Here is an 11,442-nt window from a genome sequence, read left to right as displayed (position 1 = left end):
TCACCCTCCCAAAGTGGATTCGTGCAAGGGCGTATGATTGCTGATAATATCCTACTCGCACAAGAATTGGTGCACTGCCTCGGGGCGAATGGGAGCAAGAACAACACCATTTTCAAACTTGACATGGCGAAAGCATATGATAGGCTCAATTGGAATTTTCTCTATAGAATGCTTCACCGAATTGGCTTCCCTATGCAGTGGATTGCTAAAGTCCGAGTGTTAATAGAAAACTGTTGGTTCAACATCCTCCTTAATGGTGAAGGGGCAGGTTTCTTTAAATCAACAAGAGGACTTCATCAAGGGGACCCCCTCTCTCCAAAACTCTTTGTGGTTGCAGCAGAATGTCTCTCACGAGGACTGAATAACCTCTTTGAACAACACCCAAGACTGCAGTACTTCACCAGATGCAGCCTCCCCATCTCCCACCTTGCCTTTGCTGACGATGTAATCATCTTCTCCAAAGGGAACCGTAAAGAGCTCACAATACTCATGGAATTCCTACAGCGGTACGAGGCAATCTTGGGACAGCGTATCAACAGAGAAAAGAGCTCATTCACAGTGGATAAGAAGACTTCTAATCTCCGAATCCAATGTATCCAACAAGTCACGGGGTTTCGCCTCAAACACCTTCCAATCACCTACTTAGGCGCCCCCCTCTTTAAAGGGAATAAGAAAGGTGTACTCTTTGATGATCTCGTCCAAAAAATCAAAAACAGAATTTCGGGATGGGAAAAAGCACTATTGTCCCATGGGGGGAGACTCCAGCTTATTAAAAGCTTGTTGAACGCCATGCCGACATACCTGCTGCAAACTCTCAAGCCTCCAAAATACATCACTGAGCGCATCGAAAGAATCTTCAATAAATTCTTTTGGGGCAGTTTTGGTAATCAGAAGAGAATGATTTGGTCCTCTTGGGACTCAGTCTGTTACCCTACGGAGGAGGGTGGCTTTGGTGTCCGGAAACTTGATGACGTGGTTGACGCCTTCCAACATAAACTATGGTGGAGATTCAGGATCCAACAGTCACTGTGGTCACATTTTCTTCTCGACAAGTATTGCAAAGGGACCCACCCGACTGTGGCTAAACCTTCCTACATTGCCTCTGCCAATTGGAAACGTCTCTGCCATTCTCGGGAAAAAGCAGAACCTCACGTCTACTGGAGCATTGGAAAAGGGGAAATCTCATTCTGGTTTGACAATTGGATGGGGGAGAAAGCACTTTGGCTCCTTCTAGGCGAACAGAACCACTCCTCATCCTCGGTCAATCACTTTTGGAAAGACAAAGCTTGGGACATGGATAAACTTCTGGAGCTCCTCCCACACCAATTGGCCCACGAAATCAGCCAAGTGCCTTTTGATGATGATCGAGTTGACATCCCCCATTGGAAACTTAGTGGAGACGGCACTTTCACCATCAAATCAACTTGGAACTCCATTAGGCAGGCACGAACAACCCAACAACTGTTTAAGGATATCTGGTGCCCCTTCATCACCCCAACCATGTCCATATTTCTCTGGAGAATCCTGGGGGATAAAATCCCGGTGGATCAGAGGATTCAGTCCAAAGGCATCCAGCTTGCCTCCAAATGCACTTGCTGCAATAATATTGAAAGTCTTAGTCACGTGTTCCTTGAGGGCCCTGAAATCTCGAAAGTGTGGGATTTCTTTGCTAGGAAATTCAATACCACGCTCCCGTCGACAAACAGCATCACCTTGTTCCTCAGTTTCTGGAGGTTCTCTTCAATTGGTAAGAACCACATCAGAACTATCCTTCCGATGCTCATCTTGTGGTTCTGTTGGCTTGAAAGAAATGATGCTAAGCATCGGGGACTGAAATTCAATTCTGATCGTATCATCTGGAAGGTTCATCAATTCATTAACACGATCAGCCGAACAAAGCTGACCACCTTGCTTAACTGGAAAGGAGACGCCAATATTGCATCCACCATGGGATTCCCCACGTACGTTAAAAGGAGGTCAACATTGATGAGAGTCAAGTGGAATAAACCGGATAGAGGATGGATCAAGATTAATACTGATGGAGCAAGCAAAGGTAACCAGGGGCCAGCTGGTGCGGGAGGAATTGCTCGGGACGAGAGAGGAGCGGCAATCTTCGCCTTCTATGAATTCATTGGAGAAGCTACTAATATGTATGCAGAGGTTTACGGTCTTTTCAAAGCTCTCCAAATCTGTCAAACTGAAAATTTTAATCGCATTTGGATTGAGGTGGATGCCGTCAATATCATTCGTCTGATTAAGGAACCCTCTAAAGGTCACTGGACACTACAGCACATGCTATCTCATATCAACCTGTTCCTGAAGCGAGTGGAGTTTCGAATTACTCATATCTATCGAGAAGGAAATATGGCGGCAGACCACTTGGCCAACCTTGCTTGTACAACCAATTCAGCCAAAGTTTACCGGGGGGATGAACTTCATGGACACATTACTGGTATCATTAAATGCGACGGCTTGGGAATCCCATATATTCGAGCAAAATGAGAAAGAGCTGCCGTATCAATGACTGCAGCTGCTGCTGTTATTACTGTTGCTGATGCCGTCTCTTTGGTGTAGCATGAACAACAGGACAGAATTTTCAGGGAGTCCCACTGTTTATTGTGAATTCAGAATTACAGTTATCTGTCACAGTTCCTTTTGCAGCAGCAGACGATGCATGAAGGAGTCCCTGCTTCTGTTGGTTGCTGTTGCTGCAAGTGGCTGCTGCTGTGGTCTGTCGTTTGCTGCTGCTGTTTGCTGCTCTGCTGCAGGTTCTGCTGCAGCTGTTGTTGTGGCAGCAGCAAGAACTCCTTTTTCTTTGCTGCTGCTGCTGCAACTCTGTTGCTGCTGCTGTTGTTCTTAGCCACCTCCTGCTGCTGCAAGTTCTGCACTGATGCAGCGAATCTACTGGATGTTGCTGTTTCTGCACTGCTGCAGCAAAAACAGAGCTTTCTTGCTGCTGTTTTTCTGCAGCTGCTATTTTTCTGTACTGATGCTGTTTCTGCTCCCGCTGCAGGCTGCATAACATCTTGGATTCATTGGCTATCAGTGATTGCAAGCACCCTCATATGGCTCTAATGTTCATGGATATCATGCTGTCCATTTGCTGCTGTTGTTCGCTGCTCTGCTGCTGTTTTCTCGTTGCTGCAGATTGCTGTTTCTGTGCTGCTGCTGCCACAAGCCTTTGCTTATTTGCTGCCGCTGCGGCAAGTGCTTTCCTGCAGCTGCTACTTCTGCTGCTGCAAACATGTTCCTGCTGCTGCTGCAATGGAGCTTTCTCTATCAAAAAACATCAAACAGAGGGACAATTTTTGGCTCAAAGTTGCTGCTGCAGGAGCTGCTTTTGTTGGAACACCTTGAGGCGCTGCAGCAGCAACCACCTCCAAACGGCTCTACAGTGATGAGGATTCATCTCAGTTCAGATCCTGGTTTGCAATGATAAGGAACCCACAGCCGTATGATGAAGAACCAATTTTCTTGTTAGATTAATAGGCTACCAGTCATTGGAAACCCACAGCCATATGAGTGGCCAAGATGCTGCTTTTACCTCCCAAACTGCTGCTTTTGCTGGGCTGTTCCTCATCCCCAACTCAAGGAATTCATGATATGAAGTGGACAGAAAAGGAAAGAACTCTGCTCAACGCTTGCTACAACTGCAATGGAAACCAATTTTGATGATCATCCCTTGTGGTTATTCAATCAGGGAGTCCTTCTCGAACTCACTTTCATTGATTAGATTTCCTAAGTTATTTAATGCTCCAGCTCGCTGCAATTTGCAGGCCCTCAAGCTGATCACAAACACAAGTCCACTACCGCAGCTGTTTTTTCGCTAAAGCCACTGCTGTTCACTCCAGCATTTTGCTGCTGTTGATTCTCCTAAAGCTCCAGCTACAGAACTCGTCCTGCTGCAGCGAAGGTATTCGTGAATCTTGGTCAGGTATGGAATACGATAAGAAATTTCCTCAACCATCCTCGGTCCTTGATTGCCTTTAATGTACACTCCTTTTCGTATGTTAAAGTGCTCCCTTGGCCTCCCTACATTTTGAAATAACTGATAGGATTGCGCTCTCGTAACCTGTCATCCTACAAACCGGGGAATGCTTTAAATGGTCTTCCTTGCTCTCTGCACTCGCCACTTTGTTCAGCTTACACTTCCCCACTCTCTTCCAACATAACAAACACGTTCGCTACACTTTCACTACTCTCTTCTTACATAACGTCGATGCTCGTAGCAATTACACAGACACCTCCTCCTTATCTTTTCCTTTGCTCCCACACGATATGTCTCACTCTCTTCTATCACAACACAGAGAATTGCCTCACTTGCACAGACTTTCCACTAATCATTTTTTGGTACAGTTTGACAACTACGACCAATACTTCTTCTTCCCATCCTACACTTTTAATGTCTTAACAGCCCATAATTTTGAGGTCATTGATTACTACGACATTGTGTTGGTTTCGATTAATTGAAGTCTTTCAACCTTTTTTCAAAATTTCAATCTCAGCCCGTGATCTCTCTATTCCTGTGGTTTATTTGGTGAAACTTGGATTGTTTGTTTGTTGTTTGGGAACTTTCTTGGTTTGGAATTTTTGGATTTTGATCTAGGCATTTTTGACTATGATTGGTGCCTTATCCTTGCTTTGGATGGTTTATGTATTCAACGAGTAGGAAAATGGCAAGAAGCAGATAAAAGAACGAGAGTAAAAGAAAAGAACAGAGAGATAAAAGTGAAGGATTTAGCAGCAGCAGAAAAAGGAAAAGAAAAGAGAGCAAAAAGAGACGGAATAAGAAATCAGGAAAAGAAAAGAAAAGAGGGATAAATGAAAAAGGGAAAGGAAAAAAAAAAAAAAAACAAAAAGATCAAAAGAGTGATTCATGATACGTGTGATTTGTGATGAATGAGGATCTTTGTTGATTTTCCTTGCCATTTTCACACTGCCGCTTGATCTTGCATTTATCTTGGATTTCTTGTTTTGGTTTTTTTGGGCCTTATTTTCTATGATAATCTTAGATTGGGGTTTTTTTGTATTTTTGAAATGGGTTGAAAGCCATCAATTTTTTGAGACCAACAATTTCTGGGCCTTACATTGGCCCACAACGATATGGACTTCAATGAAGAAACAGAATTGGGCTCCTTTTATTGCTGTGTTGGAGGCCCGCATCATAATGGGGCGATGCAGCTGGGCTCAGACTTCTTAACACACTGGGCCATCATACTTTGGACTGACCTTCATCAAGCCCCAAGACTTGGACCACCAATTCTGGGCCGACATTGGACCTTCTGCTGGACTTCATCAATGGACTGCAACCACTGCATTTTTGGACTTCACCACATGGGCTAAAATCATTGGGCCGAACTTATCAGGCCCACCAAAATGGAATTTTTTGTGGGCTGCCAAGAACATCATTGGGCCTTTTTTTGTATGGCTTTTATGGGCAATTGTGTAGATTTTGTCATATGTACAAAACAATATCATCTTTTGTCGATTTATGAAAATGGGCTTCCCCCCCCTTCGGGTTTTTAATTTAAAAAAAAAAAAAAAAAAACCCTAAACCCTAAACCCTAAACCCTAAACCCTAAACCCTAAATAACTATGTAATTTAGTTATTGAATTAAATATCACAGTGTTAATTTTTATTTTCAATCTAATTGTCAAGTGATTTTAAGATTTTAATGAACATCTTTTGATCATTATGATTTTACTAAATCTTTTATATACATCATAAATAGCATTTAATAATCAATATTAAATAGTGTTAATTCAAAAATTATATATCGCATGAATTAATAACTAGTAAGATTTATGGCGATGGAGCCCCTGAAAATCCCTTCACCTCACTAACATGTGGTTTTGTTTCAGGGGGAATAAACAAATAAAAAATGTCTTGGGCCACTTTTACACCACCAAAGACATTCAAAAATTTTATTTCCAAAATTCGGCCCAACATATAAGTTTTGTTCGGCCATGTCCTCAGACAGCCCAAATATAAACATAGGCTAAAATTCTGGAGCCTATCTCCCTCGCCACTTTCTTCAACATTTGCGCATTCTCTACCGGTTTACCTTCCGGCAATTCGTGAAGCAGCAGTTGGGTCATCGTCGGATGATACTTGTGTTGGGGCTGACGATAGTAGATTTGAGTGGTTAGTTTTGTGAGGATTTTAGGATTTTTCAGCTAATAATCTTCTCGGCGAATAATTAGCTTATGTCCTAATTTGATTTGCTGTTGTAAAGTTCATAGAAATTCATTTCTATTCGAACAGATCTGTGAGCGTAGCAGAATGTCGGCTCGGTTGATGAAAAAGGTTCTGAAAGAAAAAGAAGCAGCTCTGCAACAACATCAGCAGCTCAATAGTGACGATGATGCAGAATCCCTCAACTCTTCCTCCCCTAACCGAAATCCATTTGATCTTCTTGAGGATGAAGACAACAATAGCAGCGGTGACCACTCCTCGCACCACCACTCTGACCAGGTTTTGTTTCCCTTTGCTTTAATACATAATAGTCCCTATAACCAAATAGTCAAGGATCTTTTTTCTTAATCATCATGTTGTTTACTACTTCAATCCATAAAGTCTCTATGGTACTCACAAGTAGGTATGGAATTACCTTGATTATGAATACCAGAAGTGATGAATCAGTTCGGCAAAGAAATTAATCAAAAGTTAAATAAACTCCTTTTCAATATATCTAGAGTTCTGCAAAATGTTATAGATTCCATGGGCTGAGACATATCTCTAGAATTCAGCAAAATATCCAAATCTCATCAAGAAGGACAACCTACACATGCTTGGCACAGATCAAGCTTTAGAGCAGGTATTGTAGTATCTTAGGAAATGTGGATGATACTGCAAGTTAGACCAGTTTAACACATTAATTAATGAGAGGATGATCCCTTTCAACCATACTAATCATTTTCTTGGAAACTACTCCTAGCACCCTCATGTCTGGACAATTATAAAGTTGAACTTGGTCTACGATCGCCTTGTAATGCTCAATTTGCCATGTTGGTTACTGCTTTGAAGTTTGAAGGATGCAAATAGAAGTGTGAAATTTTAATTGTATATTGTGCCTGAGCGAACATGCACTAGGAATCACCCTACTTGGGCCCTTGGATATGGTAGGTGATGTTTCAGTCTCCAAAAATGGAAAATTGACTTCTTTTTACTCTTCATACAATGTCTAGGTACACATTTCCCTATGATAAATATCAAGTAGAACTCCAATTGTTTCTCCAAATACTCTGGAAGTGATCTTTGATACATTTGCTTGGATGCATTTTGTCCCATCAATATTAATTTTCATTATGTCTCTCTTGGGGATGATGATACAGAAGCTCTCTAGAAACCTGTAGTTTCAGCTTGTGTTCAGTCCTCAATGGCTATTTTTTCTTATGCAGCTTTATTTCCTTGAGCTTTCAAGTCTTCTAGTTTGTTTCTCCTTGAAATCATTCCCAAAAAAAAAAAAAATTTAATAAAGAGCCGAAAGACAGATCAGGGAGTTCAGAAAGAAACATGTAGAGATAAGCCTATGGTGCGTAACTCCCCTACCTAGTCATGTGGAGTGTGGACCTTATTGGTACCTTTTTCAGTTTGGGCTGCACAGCCAGCACTTCTTCGATATACATTACACCTGATCGGGAGAGCAATTTTTGCTCTAAAGTTCCCATTTGTTTATCATACTTGATGTGGTCTCTCTTTTGAAGTATATGAAGATGATCCTGTCATCCTACAGTGAGCATAAAAAATTAGTTGAAGGTTTGATATAAGCATTTCCAAGCTGCTCCCATAATGCAATACAAGAGAATGCTTTTTTATCTTGTTTCAAATGCTTAGGGTTTATCTTGAGCAATTTTTTCTGCCTGTATCAAATTTATATTGATATGGGTTGTTGCCTGCAGGAAAAAATTAAAATTTCTGGTGAGGCTTCAGATCGAGGTACTAGCAAGCAGTCTGCCATTGCTGTTAACTCAGTTCCGATGCCAAATGTTAAAGCAAAGAAAAAGAAAAAGAAGAAGAAAATCATGGAAGATTTATCTCCCAGAACTGAAAATGAAGTAATATCTTCTCAACTGATGTTAGAGGGCTTAACTTTGGGAGCTAGCTCTTCCGGTCACCAAAAGATTGCTCCTTATCCTGCTACATCACAGTTCGTAAACAAAGATAGTGATAACAGAACGCCGAAGAAGCATTGCAATTCCTCCATATTACAAGTTTATCTCAAATTTCTTAGTGCGGAGAATGAGCTGCGAAGGATATTCGGTTCCAGAGTGGTAAAATCACATGAAAGAAGCCAGTTATCTGTAAATTCTAGGCTAATACGTGGTGGTCGGCGAGATAACCATAATATCAAAAGACTGTCCTTGTTTCTGCCTCTCAGCATTGGCCTTGTTGGGATAAACATGGATGGTTTGTTTTGTTTCATGGAAAAAGACATTGAATATACTGAAAATTGTAATAATTTAACCTGTAAATACATATCAATATTGTAATTTAAGAAAACATTTAAATCTATGATGTTTGATGGTAATATTACATGCTGAAACATAGCATTAAAACTCAACTTCGCGTAAAACTTTGAATTAGTTGGATCACCACTAGATTGTAGTCATATGATAGATTATTGAATAACCAAATTATGATATTCACATATTTGATTTTCTTCACTTGGAGAATTCATTGTCGGATATTACTGGCAAACATGCTTTTTACTTTCATCATTATCTTGGAAGTGTTTCTGAAGGCATCTACCTGATTGGATCTACGTATGTGATCAACTTAAGTGTCCAACTGTCAAACAAAATATAATTTGATTTAATTAGTATCCTTGCAGCATAGATTTTTTGGAGTGTATAACATTTATATAAAACTGAGTAGATTACTAACATACTGTACAGTCTAAATATAGTTTGGGATCATGCAAATTGACCTAACCCACAGCCCAATAGAAACAACGCAGGTTAAAAAACTGGACTGAGAACTGATCGCGGTAATTGGATAAGTTGAATAGAAACAACCAAGTGGATTGGATGACTGCTATTTCTATTGTCCTTTGGTAGATATGTATGGATTAACTAAAATTTACTGTTTATGAAATGCCCATCACTCCATCATGGAATAAAGCAGGCTGAGATATTGTTTCAAAATTACATATGTTGCTTATCGGTATCACAGAACTCTGTGTCCATGATACTCTTGTTAATTCAGAGTACGAGTACTGCAAAGTAGTGCAATATCTGGTCTTCTTCTAAACCACCAAAATCTATTTCCAAAGTAACTCGTTTGTTGAAGAATGGAGTTTTATTTGTTAAAAGAAAGAGGAAAGACCAACACATGAAAGTGAAGAATGATTGGTGGTGAGCTAGAATAGCTTCTATGCTTATTATCTTGTAGATTGGTAGATAAACTTCTCTTAGTAGAGACAGTTAGAAACACTATGCCTAGATCTCACTTCACGTAAGATAAGTCTTTTGGCACATAACGGAACAAAACTTTTGCCAATCTGTTTACACTTGCCATCTTATGCACTATAGTATATGCCTGCAACTTCTTTTACAGTCACGTACATCAATGGTGGGCCCACCTTGTGGACTGCAATGTCATTAGGAATAGACAGCAATTTCAGTTTGATTCCTTGTATTGGTGCTTATTTAACTAGCTGCTGGTTCATGTTATGAAATGTGAAATTCAGTTCCATACAAACTGTGGTTCTTATAGATTATGCATGGTTGATCATTTTGCATAACTTTAATGTTATTTAGATACATACACTCATCATCATATGCCCAAGCTCAGAGAGCTTTTGAAGCAGCCAAGGCGATACATGATCTTAATGGTATTGCAAGCATTCTGTTGAACCATCCTTATCATATAGACTCCCTGATAACGTTGGCAGACTATTTCAAATTCACGGGTGAACACCAAATGTCAGCTGATGCTATTGCCAAGTGTCTGTACGCGATGGAATGTGCATGGCATCCACTGTTTGCTCCATCGCCGAACTGTCAATTAAAGTATATCCATGATTCGAACAAGCCATTCTTCTCATCACTTTTTACTCACATGAGAAACATGGACAGGCGTGGTTGCCATAGATCTGCCCTTGAAATATGTAAGTTCTTGCTTTCTTTAGATTCAGATGATCCAATGGGTGCTATGCTCTCTATTGACTACTATGCTTTGAGAGCAGAGGAATATGCTTGGTTAGAACAGTTTGCGGAAGAATATAGGTCTGACAATTCCCTGTGGCTATTTCCCAACTTCTCTTATTCCCTTGCGATTAGCCGATTTTACCTTGAAAAACGTGAACTTTTAGACAATAGAGAAATGGCTATCAGAAAAGCTGCTTCATGCCATCTCATGAAGCAGGCTTTGATGCTTCACCCATCAGTACTGAAAAAACTGGTGGTGAAGGTACCTCTAAAAGATCGGATATGGACCACTCTACTGGAGAATAGTTTCTTTCAATCTGAGCAAACAGGGAGTCCATCTCTGGATCACTTGATTGCGATTTATGTTGAGAGGAGTTACATAATTTGGAGGCTGCCTGATCTGCATAAGTTCTTAAGTGATTCGGCACTTTCGGTGATTGAGATGCTGAAAGAGAAAGGAAGTCATGTGAAGGACTGGGCTTGTGTCAGAAAAGAAGCTTTTCCATCAGAGAAAAATGAGTGAGCATAGCTGCAGTTTTCCTTTTATCTATGCTGCCACAATTTGTACTTATTTTTCCTCTTTGCTTTGCTAGGTACGGACATTTGTTGGTATCAGATTTCTCTGATTCCATGCCGACAATGCCACCTGATAACTTGCAAGACTTTATGGTTGACCAAATGGGTGAGATTGAGAACCGTGAACAGTTCCATAACATTCCAGAAAACCATACGCCTCGTGACCTTACAAATCGAAATGCCCTTGCTGTTCTACTTGAGTCTATGTTACCGTGGATCAATTATGGCACCGGAGATGGTGAACACGTCCAGCATGATCTCCCCGAGCAAGTCAATGAAGAATAGACTTAAGAGTTCAGATAACTTCTTTCGAAGATGAAATTAAAAGAAGAGTTTTCTTAGGGAAGCTGAGGTCTGTATCTTGAATGGAAGTTTGCTTGAACATAAAATGCAGTAATATCTTTTGAGCGTGATAATTGGATGTGGAAGAGCTCATTGGATTTCAAGCTGACAGGATGAAGTTTTCAATTTTGGTTAATTATATCTGCTTGCCCGGTCATCGTATTAAGTACAGGTACCATGTATTTACTGCCTGCGAGAGATCATGCAGTTCGAATCTGAATGGATCCTTATGTCTATGGTCACATGTTTGAGTCATTTTTGGGCTTTTCCAGAAAAGCTGAAACTTTGATCTGATGTTCTTTTTCTTTTTCAAGTTAAAATTTCTTGTACATTAGTCAAACATATTTTTATTAAAAATATTACTAGAAATAA

General features: G+C 40.4%; 1 protein-coding gene across 1 annotated transcript; it reads left to right on the top strand.

The window, feature by feature from the left end:
- Positions 5,987 to 11,442, top strand: LOC105177503 (transcription factor 25-like). The gene is given in 6 exon segments (XM_011100690.2): positions 5,987 to 6,145; positions 6,266 to 6,475; positions 7,903 to 8,350; positions 8,353 to 8,400; positions 9,732 to 10,671; positions 10,746 to 11,442. Coding segments are annotated over 5 exon segments (1,896 nt in total). The 5' UTR covers positions 5,987 to 6,145; positions 6,266 to 6,283; the 3' UTR covers positions 11,014 to 11,442.

This window comes from Sesamum indicum, linkage group LG15 (genome assembly GCF_000512975.1).
Source record: "Sesamum indicum cultivar Zhongzhi No. 13 linkage group LG15, S_indicum_v1.0, whole genome shotgun sequence".
NCBI lineage: Eukaryota > Viridiplantae > Streptophyta > Magnoliopsida > Lamiales > Pedaliaceae > Sesamum > Sesamum indicum.
Note: the sequence above shows the minus strand (reverse complement) of the source record. Positions and strands in the feature narration are given on the sequence as shown.